General features: G+C 42.6%; 1 protein-coding gene and 1 pseudogene across 1 annotated transcript; one reads left to right on the forward strand and one right to left on the reverse strand.

The window, feature by feature from the left end:
• Positions 1-846: 846 nt before the first annotated feature.
• LOC137252522 (uncharacterized) lies at positions 847-12,525 on the forward strand. The gene is made up of 3 exons (XM_067788372.1): positions 847-1,372; positions 1,463-2,308; positions 10,574-12,525. Exons 2-3 carry the CDS (start codon positions 1,606-1,608, stop codon positions 11,509-11,511), a joined length of 1,641 nt encoding a protein of 546 aa, XP_067644473.1. The 5' UTR covers positions 847-1,372; positions 1,463-1,605; the 3' UTR covers positions 11,512-12,525.
• Positions 12,526-13,637: 1,112 nt separating this feature from the next.
• On the reverse strand, positions 13,638-20,145 carry LOC137233652 (peptidoglycan-recognition protein SD-like; annotated as a pseudogene).
• Positions 20,146-20,890: the final 745 nt, after the last annotated feature.

Here is a 20,890-nt window from a genome sequence, read left to right on the forward strand (position 1 = left end):
AAATGAAACAATGCTTTTTGCTTTTTATTTACTTTATTTCATTACGTTTTTAATTTTGTACGTGGTAAAAGCATACGTTTTCTTATTTGTTTAAAATAAATAGTTTTATAAGAATTCGAGTTCAGAATGTTCAATTTAAATTCAGAAAATAACAAAACAACAGAAGAGCGCTTTCCTCATGCGGAAACACATTTAAAAATGAATCATCACTAACCACTACTATTTTTCGCGTATCAATTTTTTGAGTGCGCCCCATACATTCCGACAGCTTTTGTTATTTTTTAATATTATTTTCGATTTCTTTTCTTTTAGCATGGAGCTTTGAAATGCTCTCTTTTTCATTTTTTAAACTTATTTTTTATATGGTTTTCGTCATTTGAAAATGGCGGAATATAAAAATAACAAAACAACCGTGATCATCATTTGATTGTCATATGACAGTCAGTAGTGACAACATGATTAAATCGGATAAACTGTTCTCGCATACATAAAATTCTGTTGAGAATTATGTATGTATCTGTCTCACATTCATAATGTTATCTGCTGTATGTTCTTTTGTTCTTTACCAGGTTTCCGAAGCTTCCCCAGTTTGAGTCCTTTTTCATGATTATAGGCTGTCGTCGGGAACATGCGGACATGCGTGAGCGAACAAAGGAACATACATAAATTTGCGTATCAATGTTTACGTTATCGCAGGATCAGCATTGTCAATTACAAGTGTGAGTGTATTAGTAAAACTATTAGCGTTTCTTGTTGGGTTGTTATGCTGTGGGGGTGGCAACATTTGAACTGCTTTTCGATAAAAGTAATTTTTAGTACAACAGAATTTGCGTCAGCTGTGCTGGAACAGCTGTTCACACGAAAACAAGAAATTCGAAAACGGATTCGTTTTGGCCACGAATTCTAATAGGACTTTGTATAACAAATGTGAGCAAAAATCCGCCATATTAGATGTAATAAATCGTTTGCCTACCCTTTCATAAGTTGTATTAACAAATGTTGTAAAAGAACAGTGTCCGGTGAAATTAGCATAATAAAATAGTGATTCAATTAAGCTCAATATATTGTGGAATAATTTCATTTTGCTACATGCAAAGTGCATCATAATCGGCCATATATAGAATCGACAACAGAATAGCAACAACTACATTAGCAAGTATAGACGATCAGCCGACCGCGTTTATATGTTTGCATTGGCTGCTGCCATTTTTTAGTGCGTATATTGTTGTTGTTATTGGTCGCCTTGTGTGTTGCTCGTTGTTTGGTAGCTCGACATTCCAAAAAAAGTCAGGTTGAGGGAAAAAATCGAATAAAAATCAAATTTCTTGAATTGTACTGCAGAAGATGGCTGACCACACCTAAACACAATAACGTAGACGTTTTCAAAAAATATAGTGGAACCATATTAACCTTATATTTCTGTTTATATTTTCAATATCTTTACGTACTATTCAATTGAAAGGTGTGCTACTAACTTGACAAAAAAGCGAAAATCCATTTTCGTTTTTTGGGCTCGGGTGCTGTGAAAAGTTCGCCAGCACATCAGCGCCTTCAAAATATATTGAACAAAAAAAAGCTGGCAGGAGCACCACAAGTTTTTAAAATATGGATAAATTGAAAATCAAAACTATTGGTGTTTTACGTGAACGCGAGGGTGTCACAAATGGCAATGGCAATGGCATATGTCGCATGATTACGCTCAACTCTGCTCTCCCTGATAGTGCTTGTGCTGGTAGTAATACAGCCCTTGTAACTGGCGTTAACGAGGATGACAAAGTGACCAATCGTGCGGACGATAATGAAACAGCAAAGATTTACATACGCCCAAAGCCTGTAGCTTCTGCAACTGCAGTTCCCAAAGCTTTTGGCGAATGTTATACAATGTTGCAGCAACAAGGACAACAACTAAAACGGGATAATAAAGTTGTCAGTGGCGGAGGTGAGGGAGTCAACTCAGCTCAAACTAACCGCACCACTACTGCAGCAGCGCTAGTACGACAATTGCCGAAAATGTCAGCACTGGATTTGGCTGGCATATTAAATAGCAAACGACGTCTTGAATGGACAAAAGAATGGTTGAAAAAGAACCAAACTGAGTTTCTGAGCAAAGAAAACCTGCGTCAAGAGATACAACTTCGTAGCAATGAGATATATCACTTTAATTGTTTCTTCGATATAACTGAAAAACAATTTCGATTTTTGGTATCTAATTTATCGCCGGTTATAAGTTCCTATGAACCACATCGAAAAAAGAAATCGTTTAGCGCCGAGGAGAGAATCGCAATAACATTAAAGTATTTGGCAACGGGTAAGTGATGTGATGTGCTCTGATTTTAATTATCATTCTTACGTTGTTTGACTTATAACATTTCAGTGTGGAAGCTTGGCTGACACCCAATAAAGATAACAAGGCTAGATTGCAAAATATCTCGTCATTGGTCCCCGTTCTTATTAAATAATTTACCTTAATTTCGACTCAATCTTATTTCGACTATGAGAATAATTTTGCACAGAAACTTAATGAAATCACAGTTATGTTAAATGTAGTAACTAAGTTTTCCTTTTCACAAAGGGCCAAATACTTCATTAAGCGAACATCTATCAAAAAAATGTTACGCCTTAACAAAAAATAGTTAAATAGCCGTTTCGTTCTAACTACAAAGATAATAAAATAAAATGCATAAGCAACTACTCATAGATCTTGCATCTCACCAAATATGAGCCTATTTGTGAAAAAGCAATATTATCTTTTGCTGCAAAAACGCATCTTTTGATACCACCTTTGATAATATTTGATAAAAATTAGGTGGTGCACCGTCTTATAAAACGTAACCAAATTGTATATTGGAAACCGTGGAAAAAACTCAAATCTTAGAAAAATATAACATGATCCAGGACCAATTTCCATGCTGATGCAGCCGTAATTGCCTCTTAATACTGCTACAAAATTATCCAGTCGTTAGCTATTGTCATTTGGGGAAAAGATAAAAAACGTTGATAACCACTTGTAAAACAACTATACCTCCGCTCATGTTCTACACCTCTGCTCACCTGAATTAAAAGACGAGGCTCTGGCGACCCCAAGCTCCCCATGGAACTTGGGGTGGGAGGGAGGGACGGCCTGAATGTTTAATGTGGCCATATGAATCGTTCCCGAGATGGTCGGGCTAATGGTGCTGTGTTACCGGAGCGTACCGGATCTGTATCTGTCAAAGGACCATCACATCGATAACACACCACAAAGCCTTCGGGGAGTAACCTTATCGCTACAACAACAACAACATAAGCTAGCACGAGTGAGACAGTTGATATTATATAAGCTAATAAGGGCCTTGCTGAACTTGGGCTCATCAGGGAATATATCCTCAGCAGATAATTTGCTGCGTCTTGTAAAACGTAACCAAATTGTATATTGGAAACCGTGGAAAAAACACAAATCTTAGAAAAGTATAACATCATCCAGGACCAATTTCCATGCTGATGCAACCGTAATTGCCTCTTAATACGGCTACAAAATTATCCAGTCGTTAGCTATTGTCATTTGGGGAAAAGATAAAAAACGTTGATAACCACTTGTAAAACAACTAGACCTCCGCTCATGTTCTACACCTCTGCTCGCCTGAATTAAAAGAGACGTGCTTGAACACGGCTCAAAATACCACAGGATGTCTCCTTATGACACCTGAGTAACATTTGAATTGTTAGCAGAAAATATTCAACGCAAGAACTGAAATGAATTCTGAATAGAAAGTTTCTACTGACTGCCGCACATCTGGGCATCTAAAAAGACACCCCCCAGGAAAATAAAGTGGCGTTGCTGTAAGTATTGTGGATATATCCTTCACTTTACAGCAGTTTGATATGAGGTTGGTGAACCCCGTTCTCAAAATGCAATATCAAATTTGTTCTGATAAGAAAGCTAAACTTCCCAGGGCGTCATCATACCATCTTCAAGGAGCTGTGTAGCGCAACCCTTTCAGATTGCCAGCGGAATATATAGCTTCTCCAAACCCAATTGTCAACCTCGCCTATCCGTGGCGAATCCTGTTTCACTAACAGACGAAGCTCTGGCGACCCCAAGCTCCTAATGTTGTTGTTGTTGTTGTTGTAGCAATGCTCGCCCCACCTAATAGCCGCGACCGATCACAAATTGTCATCAATATCCTCTAACGGGAGTCCAAGGAAACTTGCCGTTTCAACAGGGGTGGACCATAAGGAATGGGGTGTTAGAGGCGTAGGTTCCACATTACAATTAAAGAGATGGTTGGTGTCATGTGGGGACTCATTGCAAGCGGGGCATACATTTTGTATGTCGGGGTTGATTCTGGATAGGTAAGAGTTTAACCTGTTACAGTATCCAGAACGAAGTTGAGCAAGAGTGACACGCGTTTCCCTGGGGAGTATGCGTTCCTCTTCCGCGAGTTCTGGATATTTTTCTTCAAGTACTGGATTCACCGGGCAATTCCCGACATAAAGGTCCGACCCCTGTCTATGGAGTTCACCAAGGACATGCTTGTGTTTTTTCGCTTCATACGGCTGGGTTCTCACGTGCTGTATTTCCTCAAAATGCTTACGGAGATGACTCCTTAGGCTCCTAGGCGGTGCTGGTTCGTCAATCAGATGTCTGTTGGGATGCCCAGGTTTCTGGGTATTCAACAGAAACTGTTTGGTCAGCATCTCATTTCTCTCCCTGATGGGGAGTATTCTCGCCTCATTATGCAGATGGTGTTCTGGGGACATAAGAAGACAGCCCGTGGCGATTCTGAGAGCAGTATTTTGGCAGGCCTGTAGTTTCTTCCAGTGGGTAGTTTTTAGGCTTGGCGACCATATGGGTGACGCGTAGCACGTAATCGGCTGGCTAATTGCTTTGTATGTGGTCATGAGCGTTTCTTTATCTTTTCCCCAGGTACTTCCAGCAAGGGATTTGAGGATTTTATTACGGCTCTGAATTCTCGGAACAATTGCGGTTGTGTACGCACCAAAATGTAGATCCTGATCAAACGTCACACCCAAGATTTGGGGTGTAGGACAGTCGGTAGCGTAGTGCCATCGACGTGGATGTTCAATATGGTCGACATTTGGGGCGTCCATGTTGTAAATAAGGTCGCGGAAGATTTTGTCGGTGACAATGCCAGGTTTCGCGAGGCGAAAAAACTGGAGAAATCAGGGAGATAGCCGTTTATTTTATTGCATAGCTCATCGATCTCTGGGCCTGGGCCTGTGGCCATTATTGTGCAGTCATCGGCGTAGGAAACGATTGTGACTCCTTCCGGTGGTGAAGGTAGCTTAGATATGTAGAAATTAAACAAAAGTGGGGATAGGACACCACCCTGTGGCACCCCTTGTTTAATTCTCCTTGGTTTTGATGTTTCGTTTCTGAATTGCACCGATGCCTGCCGACCACCCAGATAATTTGCGGTCCACCTTTTAAGACATGGGGGAAGGGTAGACCCTTCCAGGTCTTGTAGAAACGAGCCATGGTTGACCGTATCAAAGGCTTTTGATAGGTCTAGCGCTACGAGTACTGTTCTATGGTGGCGGTATTGATTCAAACCGCAATTTATCTGGGTGCTAATGACATTTAGCACGGAGGTAGTGCTATGGAGTTTTCTGAAGCCATGCTGATGAGGGGCTAGCTGCAAATGTTCTTGGAAATAAGGGAGCAAAATGGCTTCAAGCGTCTTTGCCACTGGCGATAGGAGAGATATCGGACGATATGACTCACCTATGTTAGCTGGTTTCCCAGGCTTTAGTAGCGGGACCACCTTGGCCATTTTCCATTTCTCGGGTATGACAAAGGTGGAAAGAGACAGGTTGAAGACATGCGCTAAATATTTGAAACCCTCTTTCCCTAGGTTTTTAAGCATAGGCATGGCTATGCCGTCTGGGCCCACTGCTTTGGATGGTTTAGCGCGACCAATGGCGTCCTCAACCTCTCTAGCGGTGATGGTGATTGGTGACGCGCTGAGTTTGTGTTTATGTGCGTGTCTATTAGCTCTCCGTCTATCTTTGTCAACCGTAGGATGCATTATATATTGTCGGCAGAAAGCGCTCGCGCATTTTTTCGCATCCGACAGCACCTTATCGCCAAAGGTGATGGAAACTTTGTCTTTGTGCTTAGTCGGATTCGATAGGGACTTTACGGTGGACCAAAGTTTACCTACACCGGTAGAGAGGTTACAACCTCTTAGGTGCTCTTCCCATTTCGCCCGCTTGTGTTCGTCCACAAGCAATCTGATGCGTTGGTTTATATCCCTTATTTGGGGGTCGCCTGGATCAAGCTGTCTTATAAGGTCGCGTTCCCTCGCTAAGCTCGCGGCCTCCGCCGGGAAGTGGGGCCGGATTTCGGGAATTCTCCCAGCGGGAATGAAATGTGCCGAGGCGGATTCAATGACCTTACGGAAGGCACGCTCCCCTTGGCGGGCATCAGTCGGGATAGGGAGGGCAGCAAAGCTGCTGTCTGTTGCAGATTTATATTCTTCCCACTTTCCTTTTTTGAAGTTTATGAAAGAGCGTTTTTCGGTGACGATGAAGTCGGCGGTACGCTCGAACGAAATAAGTATGGGCAGGTGGTCGGATGCCAATGTTACCATCGGCTGCCAGTTGACGCAGTTTACGAGTTCTGCGCTAACGATTGAGATATCTGGCGAGCTATGACAGCTTCCTACCATACGTGTGGGGGCGTCTCCGTTTATTGTGCAGAACGTCGTTTCTTCTATTTGATCCGCCAACATCTCACCCCTACTGTCCGCCCGCAAGTTTGAATGCCATAGGTCGTGATGGGCATTGAAATCGCCTAAGATAATGCGATTTTTGCCAGTGAGTAAGGCCTCGATATTAGGGCGGTATCCACTGGGGCAACAGGTGACAGGAGGGATGTAGATGTTGATGATTTCTAGATTTGCATCGGCTGACCGAACAGATAGGCCTTGACGTTCTAAGACATTGTCCCTGCGGTCGATGCCAGGATCAAATATATAATATTGCACAGAGTGGTGTATAATAAACGCGAGGCCGCCTCCATTTCCGCTCTCGCGGTCTTTCCTGTGGACATTATACCCAGAGCAGGTCTGCAATGCAGATCTTGCTGTGAGTTTAGTCTCTTGAATCGCAGCAATGCGGATGTTGTGCCGCTTCATGAAATCGACTATCTCCGTGGTGGCCTTGGGACTGGGCGCCCTTGGGCAAGCATTGGGGTACCCGGATGATTTGGGTTTGCGACCTGGCGCGATGAAACCCGTCGAGGGGTTGCCGTCGCGGAGACCAGAACATCTAGGAAAGTGGCACCACCCAAGGCAGGAGCTGCATTGAGCGGATGTCGCAAACCTATATATTCTGTGCTGGCAGACGGTGCAAACGGAGGTAGGGACTAAGAGTCTGTTTCCCTGGCCTGCACGATTGCTGCCAGAAAAGAGGGGGGGGGGGGGGGGAGAAGAAGACGTGGGCAGGGGCTGATGCTCAGCATTGCTACCAGCTCTACTACGAAGGTAGTAGTTATGAGTGGTATCAGCTGTTTGAGTTGTTGGCGCCGTGGGGCGCGAGCAGCAGCGGGTACTTGTTGTGGCTTGCTGAGCAGCGAGGCTGCTGGAAGTTAGTGGGGGGGGGGGGGGGGGCGCTTAGGCGTAGACTACTGGACGCCCTTGGGCGTGAGCAGCAAGGAGCCACAAAAGATTTATAAAAGTTACGTGGACGTCGGGTTTTGGGATCAAGCCCAGAACAACTTGTCCGATGCAACCATCCCTTGCACGAGACACACTGAACAGAGTATGACCGTCCTAAAAAGATTCTTTTCTGGCAAATGCAGCAAAACCATTTCTCAGGACCGTGGTCAGGAGACGGACCCGGATTGGGTTCGATACCTTCCCGGAGTAAGAGAATATGTAGCAGTCCTGCTTCAAGGAGCTGCTGGGAGGATGACAATTTGTGGGAGTGACGAAACAAATTAAATGGGGTCACACTGAAATGACAGTCCTTGGTCGGGAAAAATCCCGAGTCGCTCCGGTACATAGAACCGACTGCCTTGGGACCGACCGAACCGACCCTCATGGAACTTGGGGGTGGGAGGGAGGGACGGCCTGAATGTTTAATGTGGCCATATGAATCGTTCCCGAGATGGTCGGGCTAATGGTGCTGTGTTACCGGAGCGTACCGGATCTGTATCTGTCAAAGGACCATCACATCGATAACACACCACAAAGCCTTCGGGGAGTAACCTTATCGCTACAACAACAACAACATAAGCTAGCACGAGTGAGACAGTTGATATTATATAAGCTAATAAGGCCCTTGCTGAACTTGGGCTCATCACGGAATATATCCTCAGCAGATAATTTGCTGCGTCTCACCCCATTTTTATCGGTACGGTACGGTACTAGTAGCACCCTTTTCTATATCGAATATCGCGGCCACGAGTTGATTAACCGTTCGAAATTTCGAGTCGACTCACCTTGTTTAATTATTATCCAAAATACTTTTGAAGTTAATGTCATCTAATGTGAATGATAGGCGTATTTTTATAGCGGAAGGAGAAATGCGACCTGTTCGCAGATAAGCTTTTGAGTTGCATGGCACAACCAATTCGCCTGGCAAGAGCACACAAAGGATGAATTGGTTTAGAATATGCCCGTTGTAAGGCATATCTGCCGGTTGCGACGACTAAAGTTCACAGATCTCTAGGTTCGAGGCTGATTTAAGTTTTTCCCGCGGTAGGTGGACTAACGCCTGAAGGGGCTAGTCAATGTACTATCCATATCTGCAACAGCACCATAAACCTAGCGGGTGTGACCGCACTGGCATAACCCTGTTGCAACCGCAGATGTCTTAAGACCTCCATGGAGAGAAATGTGCTATGAAACTTCGCTTTATTGAGGGGAGTTATGCAGGGTGACAGACCGGCTCATTACACTCCTACGACTCGGATGTTGGTGCGACACTGACACGTTGATTAAAGATATTAATCGATTTAAAATAACTGGATTCGGATCGATTTTAACTTGTTATTTTATAAAATTCACTAGTTATTTTTTTCTTAGCAGACTTCTAAGCAGAGGTTTGTTGCCCTTAAGCTGTCCCGAACGTTGGAAGTTCATTTTTCCCCAGCTTCGGTTTTAAAAATTTAAACGGTGGCGGCTTTGGCTCTAGTCCTTGGTTCTGAAGTTACCCTACAAAAATCGTGAGTACTCCATGCATGCATGTATGGAGTACTCGCTATGGACCAACCGAGTGCTCCAAAATTAACCACAATTCATACAAAAAATATGGTCCAATTAACATTGCGATGTCCTAGGATGGGACCATATACTCCAGCTCCGCATTACATCAGAGTAATCTATGGAGTACCCACAGTCCAATAAACATCGTGTAGTGATTACAATCATTAAAAACGAGCAATGATCGGCTTACAATATGTTCGTGAAGAAATATGAGTTGGTCCATTGCTGCATTACAGTGGAGTACAATGGTAAGTACTCCAGTGGACCACATGATCCAACGATTTTTGCAGGGTATCTGTTTAATTTTCAAGTTGTGTATAGTGTGAACAAAAACAATTGAAGCTGTGGAAAATGTGATAACCAGATTTGATTCCAGTTCAAATGAGTCTTACCCTGCAAAAATCGCGAGTACTCCATACATGCATGTATGGAGTACTCGCTATGGACCAAGCGAGTGCTCCAAAATTAACCACAATGCATACAAAAAATATGGTCCAATTAACATTGCGATGTCCTAGGACTGGACCATATACTCCAGCTCCGCATTACATCAGAGTAATCCATGGAGTACCCACAGTCCAATAAACATCGTGTAGTGATTATAATCGTTAAAAACGAGCAATGATCGGCTTACAATATGTTCGGGTAGAAACATGAGTTGGTCCATTGCTACATTACTGTGGAGTATAAATGTAAGTACTCCAGTGGACCACATGATCCAACGATTTTTGCAGGGTATGCCGAATCGCAGTGCAGATGAACTGTTCTTTTTCGATATCTTCACATTTTCCCCACTGTTGTTGTTGTAGCAGGCCCTCAGTGAACTCCACAAACAGGCGTCGGACCTTTATGCTAGGAATTGCCCAGTGAATCCAGTACTCAAAGATGAGTACCCAAAACTTGCGGAAGAGGAACGCTTACTCCCCAGGGAAACGCGAGTCACTCTAGCTCAACTTCTTTCTGGATACTGTAACAGGTTAAACTCTTACCAATCCAGATTCGACCCCGACATATAAAATGTATGCCCCGCTTACAATGTGTCCCCACATGACACAAGCATCTCTTTAATTGTAATGTGGAACCAACGCCTCTAACACCCCTCTCATTATGGTCCACTCCTGTTGAAACAGCAAGTTTCCTTGGACTCCCGTTAGAGGATATTGATGACAATTAGTGATCGGTCGCACCTATTGGATGGGGCGAAGCTCTGCTACAACAACAACATTTTCCCACTGTGCTACCTTTTATCTTTTCAGTAATTGAGTAAAATCTTATTCTTATTTACAATGTTTCTATTTGCTTAAATCGTTATCATTGTTTTTAATAAGCCTAAAAAAACTTTCTTGTAACTTGTCTACCAGGTGAAGTACATTCATGTCGTAACTATTGCTTCCGTGCCTCGAAACCTGTGATACTAAAAATGATAGCCAATATATGCCTCAACATATACGAATTACTCAAGGACCTATTTGTATCACTACCAAAGACTGATGAACAATGGCAAAATGTGGCTAACGAATTCCAACGAAAACACTGTATGCCAAATTGTGCTGGGCATCTGGCAATGCAAGAAATCAAGTTCCATTCAACGTCACGTGCGGAGGAACAAATGGACTATATCAACAAGCATCCACTAATTTTCACCTCCATTGTAGATAGTAGCAATAATTTCCTTTATACTGATATTGAAAAAACCCAAGCGGGTGCTTTCGACGAAATATATGAAAAATCAACAATCAGAAATATGATTGAAACGTATAAAGTTAAACTTCCAGTGAGTAATGAAGCACAAGATGGCGTAGGACAATCCTATTATTTTGCAAGTAAATGTGGATTACCATTGAAGCCTTACCTCCTGAGCGGAACAACCGATGTGCCAAATGACTCGCGGGTTAATTATAATAATATTATGAGTTTGGTTAATAGACATACAGAAAATGCGTTACGTATGCTATCAAATATTTTTCCAATATTAGCACAACCACTACGAATAGATGAAGAGAATGGTCGTAAAATAATACTCGGTTGTGTGGCGTTATATAATTTCCTGCGTAAAACAGATCGTTCTTTCTACAAACAAACTGAAAAAATTACACTTAAGAATGATTGGATGGATGATGATTGTATAATGATTGCAAGTGAAGAAGAATATGGTGATAATGAAGTGCTCACTCCGAAAGTTACTAACACAAGCTGTTTTCAAAATTTGCATACACAAAAAGGCGACTCACTTGAAGGTGCAGCCAAACGTGACTTAGTTATGAAAAGTTTGGCAGAAGTGAATGCAAACTCGCAGTAATATAATAGCATAAAATCAATAAATGCAGCTTAACATTTGTATAAGATATGGAAGATTAAAGAAAACTTTGCGCTAAATTGTGATTTCACTACAAAACAAAAGACGGCATGCGATTGTTTGTTTCTGCAATTTTCAGCTCCTATTTTGAACGCAGCTTATTTGTGAAGTGTCAAAAATGAATTATATATGTATACACAGTATTTACTGCTCGAACGGAAGTGCTTATTATTAAAATGTTAAAAGGAGTTGAACAAAGGGAGACTGTTAAGCCTACTAAAGCCAAAATCAGTTGCAGCCTATAATAAGTTTATGTAGTTTGTCATCTTAATGTAAATAACTACATCCTGCATGTTTGTTTGTAAGCATATGTAACTGAGAATTTAAATTATTCGAAGTTTTAACATACATCACAAAATCAGCGGCTAATGAGATTATGATCAGGTGTAAGCATACACTTTAACGCCAAAATGGCGTGCATAGATGTCTTCAAATCCTAAATTTTTTTTATAATTAGCTTGTTTAAAAAACTTAATTTTATTACTTAAATATGAATACAAAAGGACTTAAAGTCCTGACTTTTCTGCCAAATTAAAAATCAACTGCAAAAATATCACAAAAAAAAAAAAACGAATAAAAATTTTAATAAAAAATTATAATAATTGCAGTACAAAATTTTCCGCTAGAATAGTGACAGCCATATAAAACGGTTAAGTTACATCTGTTTACAATATAACGTGTGATGCATCTGAATTATTTAATAAGCAGGCAATTTTAGTTACAAAAATTTGAAAAAAAAAAACTTATGTTTGTTGAAGTATATTTAGGTTTGAGAGAAAACCTTTAATAATAAAATGCGGCATTGTTTTACAATGCCATTTCCTTTTACTTAGATTTTTATTTTATTTTTGTTAATTTTAATAAATGCCAATATGTACACAATCATATTTACCGAATTTTGCATTAGATATGAAAAACAAAAATTATAAATAAAACATTGGCAATAATTGGCATGAAAATACTGGATTTTTTTTTAGTTTTCGCTGTAGACATCTGGCTATTTATGCTTGAGTTAATTAAATACATAGCTGTAAATAACTTTTTTTGTATGCGAGCGCGCTTATGTCCATATAAGTTATAGTCGTATATCTTATAACTTCAAACGAGCAATTTTTGAATATTTGTTTATTTGTATGTTTGTATAGCCGAACGATCTCGGGAACGGCTCAACCAATTTAAATGAAATTTCGCACAGAGATAATGTATCACCTTCTAAGACTTTCTACCTAGGTGTTGCCACTCAGAATGTTTCACAAGGATGCCTCCTAACCGAAATTAAAAAAAAATTGCATGAGATATGGGTATCAAACGAAAGGTATTTCCCTCCGCATTACAATAGAGGCATTTTTGGGTACGGTTGCCACCAATTCGAAATTAAAAGAAATTGCATGAGATATGGGTATCGAACCATTTTTGATTAGGGTTGCTATTTAGGGTTGGGGTAGTTAGATGAAATAGTACTCTACTTACTCATAACTATTAAAGCTTTAAAGGAGAACACATAAGTTAAAAATCTTCGTAAAACAATCTTACACATGATTCGACTTCATTTTCTTAATTTCACACACGCTAATAAAATTTAACTAAGGCACCATGGCAAATTCTAGCAAAATATATTTAAATGCATATTTTTGGCAAATATAAAATGAATAATTGCAATTTCTCACAGATTACTATGAGAAAGATTTCTCACTGTAGCAAAAAGATATCTCACCATGGTAATTTGCTCCCGTTGAACACTAGAGGCATATGTTCAATTTGAAAACGACATCTAACCATTTAACTACTTACCAACAGATGGAGCTTAGGGGAGTAAGGTGACATTTAATTAAACTAACTGATACTTGTCATTCGTGAAATTTACAAGTTTTTGGAATGTAATAAAATTGTGAGACTTTCATAGTGTATAACTAAAAAAAATTTGAAATTAATAATTCGCGCATGAAGATACTCGACCTAAATAACTTAGTTCTCGATTTCACTAATTGTCGTAACAATCCCTTATACTATAGGCTGGAATTACTCATTTCAAATTTTTCATTCCAATTCATTTTGCGGTTAGTGTTTGATATGTTTTTGAAATCTATATTTAAGGAAATCAAATATTGGTAAGTAAAAGTATATAATATATGTACATATAAAAAAAGTTGTGTTTGATTAATGATGACATGCAGAACAAAGTATGTTATGCGGCATACTCGAAGATTGCCGAGCAAAGCTCGGTCGCCCAGGTACTTTCACTTATGCTGCACTACGACTCCAATGTGGGCATTGTTTGATGGTCTCATATAAGGCTGCACCCGGACTTGTTTTGAAGACAACTGACGATGTCCATAAAGTTTATAATCTGCACTTAACTTAGCCGTGCTTATACCCATATCTAACAATGATTGAGCAGCTTGTAAGGCTTGTTCGCTTGGAGCGTTTTTATCATATGTACCATTGAAAGCCACACTCAAACTTCCTTCATTAAAAGTCTTGGTCGTAGCACCTACAAACTCCCAACCACGTCCCTCATATACATGCCCATCATTGCCGATAAGAAAATTGTAGGCAATATCATCAAACTGTAAATTGAGATGATAATTTTGTATGTTGCGAACTTGTTGAGAGCACGTATCCTGAAAAAAAGAAACGGTAAAGATGTCTATTATGTTCGGATGACACAAAGTATGCATGAAAGTAGTATTCACTTAAAATTCTTTCGAAATTTCAAGTGATTGCTATACAAGAGTGTTTGCTGTTTGTATTCATAGAAATAAATGTATAGTTGTTGTTGTTGTTGTAGCGATAAGGTTTCTGTTGTTGTTGTAGCAGTGCTTCGCCCCACCTAATAGGTGCGACCGATCACAAATTGTCATCAATATCCTCTAACGGGAGTCCAAGGAAACTTGCTGTTTCAACAGCGGTGGACCATAATGAAAGGGGTGTTAGAGGCGTTGGTTCCACATTACAATTAGTCGGTTCTATGTACCGGAGCGACTCGGGATTTTTCCCGACCAAGGACTGTCATTTCAGTGTGACCCCATTTAATTTGTTTCGTCCCTCCCACAAATTGTCATCCTCCCAGCAGCTCCTTGCAGCAGGACTGCTACATATTCTCTTACTCCGGGAAGGTATCGAACCCAATCCGGGTCCGTCTCCTCACCCCGGTCCTGAGAAATGGTTTTGCTGCATTTGCCAGAAAAGAATCTTTTTAGGACGGTCATACTCTGTTCAGTGTGTCTCGTGCAAGGGATGGTTGCATCGGACAGGTTGTTCTGGGCTTGATCCCAAAACCCGACGTCCACGTAACTTTTATAAATCTTTTGTGGCTCCTTGCTGCTCACGCCCAAGGGCGTCCCGTAGTCTACGCCTAAGCGTATCCCCACTACCTTCCAGCAGCTTCGCTGCTCAGCGAGCCACAACAAGTACCCGCTGCTGCTCGCGCCCCACGGCGCCAACAACTCAAACAGCTGATACCACTCATAACTACTACCTTCGTAGTAGAGTTGGTAGCAATGCTGAGCATCAGCCCCTGCCCCCGTCTTCTTCTCCTCCCCTCTTTTCTGGCAGCAATCGTGCAGGTCAGGGAAACAGACTCTTAGTCCCTGCCTCCGTTTGCACCGTCTGCCAGCACAGAATATATAGGTTTGCGACATCCGCTCAATGCAGCTCCTGCCTTGGGTGGTGCCACTTTCCTAGATGTTCTGGTCTCCGCGACGGCAACCCCTCGACGGGTTTCATCGCGCCATGTTGCCAGGTCGCAAACCCAAATCATCCGGGTACCCCAATGCTTGCCCAAGGGCGCCCAGTCCCAAGGCCACAACAGCAATTGCGTCCTTGCCTTCCACAACCTAGGCGTAGTCACCCCTCACTTACCCCTAGAGTGGCGGCGTCACCCCTCATGCACTTCAGAATTCTGCAGTTCAACTGTAATGGACTAACTGGGAAGATTACGGAGATAGTCGATTTCATGAAGCGGCACAACATCCGCATTGCTGCGATTCAAGAGACTAAACTCACAGCAAGATCTGCATTGCAGACCTGCTCTGGGTATAATGTCCACAGGAAAGACCGCGAGAGCGGAAATGGAGGCGGCCTCGCGTTTATTATACACCACTCTGTGCAATATTATATATTTGATCCTGGCATCGACCGCAGGGACAATGTCTTAGAACGTCAAGGCCTATCTGTTCGGTCAGCCGATGCAAATCTAGAAATCATCAACATCTACATCCCTCCTGTCACCTGTTGCCCCAGTGGATACCGCCCTAATATCGAGGCCTTACTCACTGGCAAAAATCGCATTATCTTAGGCGATTTCAATGCCCATCACGACCTATGGCATTCAAACTTGCGGGCGGACAGTAGGGGTGAGATGTTGGCGGATCAAATAGAAGAAACGACGTTCTGCACAATAAACGGAGACGCCCCCACACGTATGGTAGGAAGCTGTCATAGCTCGCCAGATATCTCAATCGTTAGCGCAGAACTCGTAAACTGCGTCAACTGGCAGCCGATGGTAATATTGGCATCCGACCACCTGCCCATACTTATTTCGTTCGAGCGTACCGCCGACTTCATCGTCACCGAAAAACGCTCTTTCATAAACTTCAAAAAAGGAAAGTGGGAAGAATATAAATCTGCAACAGACAGCAGCTTTGCTGCCCTCCCTATCCCGACTGATGCCCGCCAAGGGGAGCGTGCCTTCCGTAAGGTCATTGAATCCGCCTCGGCACATTTCATTCCCGCTGGGAGAATTCCCGAAATCCGGCCCCACTTCCCGGCGGAGGCCGCGAGCTTAGCGAGGGAACGCGACCTTATAAGACAGCTTGATCCAGGCGACCCCCAAATAAGGGATATAAACCAACGCATCAGATTGCTTGTGGACGAACACAAGCGGGCGAAATGGGAAGAGCACCTAAGAGGTTGTAACCTCTCTACCGGTGTAGGTAAACTTTGGTCCACCGTAAAGTCCCTATCGAATCCGACTAAGCACAAAGACAAAGTTTCCATCACCTTTGGCGATAAGGTGCTGTCGGATGCGAAAAAATGCGCGAGCGCTTTCTGCCGACAATATATAATGCATCCTACGGTTGACAAAGATAGACGGAGAGCTAATAGACACGCACATAAACACAAACTCAGCGCGTCACCAATCACCATCACCGCTAGAGAGGTTGAGGACGCCATTGGTCGCGCTAAACCATCCAAAGCAGTGGGCCCAGACGGCATAGCCATGCCTATGCTTAAAAACCTAGGGAAAGAGGGTTTCAAATATTTAGCGCATGTCTTCAACCTGTCTCTTTCCACCTTTGTCATACCCGAGAAATGGAAAATGGCCAAGGTGGTCCCGCTACTAAAGCCTGGGAAACCAGCTAACGTAGGTGAGTCATATCGTCCGATATCTCTTCTATCGCCAGTGGCAAAGACGCTTGAAGCCATTTTGCTCCCTCATTTCCAAGCACATTTGCAGCTAGCCCCTCATCAGCATGGCTTCAGAAAACTCCATAGCACTACCTCCGCGCTAAATGTCATTAGCACCCAGATAAATTGCGGTTTGAATCAATATCCCCACCATAGAACAGTACTCGTAGCGTTAGACCTATCAAAAGCTTTTGATACGGTCAACCATGGCTCGTTACTGGAAGACCTGGAAGGGTCTACCCTTCCCCCATGTCTTAAAAGGTGGACCGCAAATTACCTGGGTGGTCGGCAGGCATCGGTGCAATTCAGAAACGAAACATCAAAACAAAGGAGAATTAAACAAGGGGTGCCACAGGGTGGTGTCCTATCCCCGCTTTTGTTTAATTTCTACATATCTAAGCTACCTTCACCACCGGAAGGAGTCACAATCGTTTCCTACGCCGATGACTGCACAATAATGGCCACAGGCCCAGGCCCAAAGATCGATGAGCTATGCAATAAAATAAACGGCTATCTCCCTGATCTCTCCAGTTTTTTCGCCTCGCGAAACCTGTCATTGTCACCGACTAAATCTTCCGCGACCTTATTTACAACATGGACGCCCCAAATGTCGACCATATTGAACATCCACGTCGATGGCACTATGCTACCGACTGTCCTACACCCCAAAATCTTGGGTGTGACGTTTGATCAGGATCTATTTTGGTGCGCACGCAACCGCAATTGTTCCAAGAATTCAGAGCCATAAAATCCTCAAATCCCTTGCTGGCAGTACCTGGGGAAAAGATAAAGAAACGCTCTTGACCACATACAAAGCAATTAGCCAGCCGATTACGTGCTACGCGTCACCCATATGGTCGCCAAGCCTAAAAACCACCCACTGGAAGAAACTACAGGCCTGCCAAAATACTGCTCTCAGAATCGCCACGGGCTGTCTTCTTATGTCCCCAGAACACCATCTGCATAATGAGGCGAGAATACTCCCCATCAGGGAGAGAAATGAGATGCTGACCAAACAGTTTCTGTTGAATACCCAGAAACCTGGGCATCCCAACAGACATCTGATTGACGAACCAGCACCGCCTAGGGGCCTAAGGAGTCATCTCCGTAAGCATTTTGAGGAAATACGGCACCTGAGAACCCAGCCGTATGAAGCGGAAAAACACAAGCAGGTCCTTGGTGAACTCCATAGACAGGCGTCGGACCTTTATGTCGGGAATTGCCCGGTGAATCCAGTACTTGAAGAAAAATATCCAGAACTCGCAGAAGAGGAACGCATACTCCCCAGGGAAACGCGTGTCACTCTTGCTCAACTTCGTTCTGGATACTGTAACAGGTTAAACTCTTACCTATCCAGAATCAACCCCGACATACAAAATGTATGCCCTGCTTGCAATGTGTCCCCACATGACACCAACCATCTCTTTAATTGTAATGTGGAACCAACGCCTCTAACACCCCTTTCCTTATGGTCCACCCCTATTGAAACGGCAAGTTTCCTTGGACTCCCGTTAAAGGATATTGATGACAATTTGTGATCGGTCGCGGCTATTAGGTGGGGCGAGCAGTGCTACAACAACAACAACAACAGATGGTTGGTGTCATGTGGGGACACATTGCAAGCGGGGCATACATTTTGTATGTCGGGGTTGATTCTGGATAGGTAAGAGTTTAGCCTGTTACAGTATCCAGAACGAAGTTGAGCTAGACTCGCGTTTCCCTGGGGAGTATGCGTTCCTCTTCCGCTAGTTTTGGGTACTGTTCTTTGAGTACTGGATTCACCGGGCAATTCCTGGCACAAAGGTCCGACGCCTGTTTGTGGAGTTCACTGAGGACTTGCTTGTGTTTTTTGCTCCATACGGCTGAGTTCTCAGGTGCCGTATTTCCTCATAATGCTTACGGAGATTACTCATTAAGCCCCTAGGCGGTGTTGGCTCATCAATCAGATGTCTGTTGGGATGCCCAGGTTTCTGGGTATTCAACAGGAACTGTTTGGTTAGCATCTCATTTTTCTCCCTGATGGGGAGTATTCTCGCCTCATTGTGTAGATGGTGTTCTGGGGACGTTTAGACAGTTAAGCGCCAATTAAGTAAGTAAAGTTCTTGGGACATAAGAAGACAGCCCGTGGCGGTTCTGAGAGCAGTATTTTTGCAGGACTGTAGCTTATTCCAGTGAGTAGTTTTTAGGCTTTAGGTTTCTCCCCAATGGCTTTGGGGAGTGTTATCGATGTGATGGTCCTTTGACAGATACAGATCCCGTACGCTCCGGTAACACAGCACCATTAAGGTGCTAGCCCGACCATCTCGGGAATGATTTATATGGCCATATTAAACATTCAGGTCATCCCTCCCTCCCCACCCCCAAGTTCTGTGGAGCTTGGCGTCGCCAAAGCTTCGGCTGTTAGTGAAACAGGATTCGCCGCGGATAGGTGAGGTTGACAATTGGGTTTGGAGTAGCTATATATTGCGCTGGCAACCTGAAAGGGCTGCGCTACACAGTCCCTTGAATCTGGTATTTTAGTCGCCTCTTACGACAGGCATACCCACCGCGGGTATATTCTGACCCCCTAACCCGCTGGGTGATACATTTATAGTCGGTGTTAATTTTAATAATAGGGTGGTGTAGGTTGATTCAAATAGGATTTTACAAATAAACCCGAGTCAGATCAGCCAATGAATATTTCTTTAGTTGGGCAAGACTATGGTGCAGTTGGGTATAAAAACAATACAGACACTATTGTTATTGTTCATTGAATTATCTCACCAAATTCTGACATTCTACACCCGCTGTGTGTGTCACAATGACACGTCCAATTGGCAAATATTGTTTAGTTGGCTCCTTCACCGCTTCGACTCCATTCCACTGTGACTTGGTTATAATAGTGAGCTCAGCCCTTATATTGTTTACTTGGAAACCACAAAAGCTGGCTAAGAAAAGTATATAGCTGAAAAGCCGACCGGTGTTTTGATTCATTTTGGTTGAACTATGATTCGTTGTATGCAAGAGCTGCAAATACACTGAAAATGATTAAACCCAAACCAGCTACTTAATGGGTGAATGTGTAGCTTAGTAATTAATTACATATCATTTTTCATTATCGCAAGCGGCTTGAAAAGACAGCAAATATAAATATAATAGGTACCATATACGCTACATTAGGCCAATCCGTTTGGAAAACATCATCTCCAATTTTAGGGGATTTTGACTCAAAATGATGGTGAAAGTCCCAATGTACAAAAAAAAAGTGCCATATATGCCAGGAAGACTAGCACTGGGATTTTAGTGTCTGATGAAAAGTAGCGATTTCATTTCATGGTTTACATAAAATAACACTCAATATGAGTACGCTTTGTTTTTTTTATTAAAAGGTTTTATTTAGCTTGACTCTGTGTAGCGATAAGCTACAAGCTTCAAACTTGGAATATGGTTCAGAACGCGATAACAATACAATTCGATAGGTGGCGCATGGATCGCAATATTTAAAAAAAATCGTATTTGTGGTCCGATTTGGCTCATATTTGGAACACATATTACATACAGCGCTTTAGGTGGTCGGAATATACCCGCGGTAGGTATGCCTGTCGTAAGAGGCGCCTAAAATACCAGATCCAAGGGGATGTGTAGCGCAACCCTTCCAGGCTGCCAGCGCAATATATAGGACAAGCATACGTGGCACTGACTCGACTAAAATCTTATGTATTGAGGAGTTACAATTGTTACAAAATTGTCAGGAATGAGTCCTTGTAATAATGAGGCACTAAATGAACTATATATAATGAGAAATAACAGGCAATTAAATAAAAACATGAAAATTAAATTATTAAAAAAAATTAAGTTGAACGGTTTTATTTAACAATACTGTGACGAATATTACCATCTCTAAGCGGTTACTAAGTAAATGCACAACAACAGA

Source organism: Eurosta solidaginis, chromosome 5, assembly GCF_040869045.1.
Source record: "Eurosta solidaginis isolate ZX-2024a chromosome 5, ASM4086904v1, whole genome shotgun sequence".
NCBI classification, from domain to species: domain Eukaryota; kingdom Metazoa; phylum Arthropoda; class Insecta; order Diptera; family Tephritidae; genus Eurosta; species Eurosta solidaginis.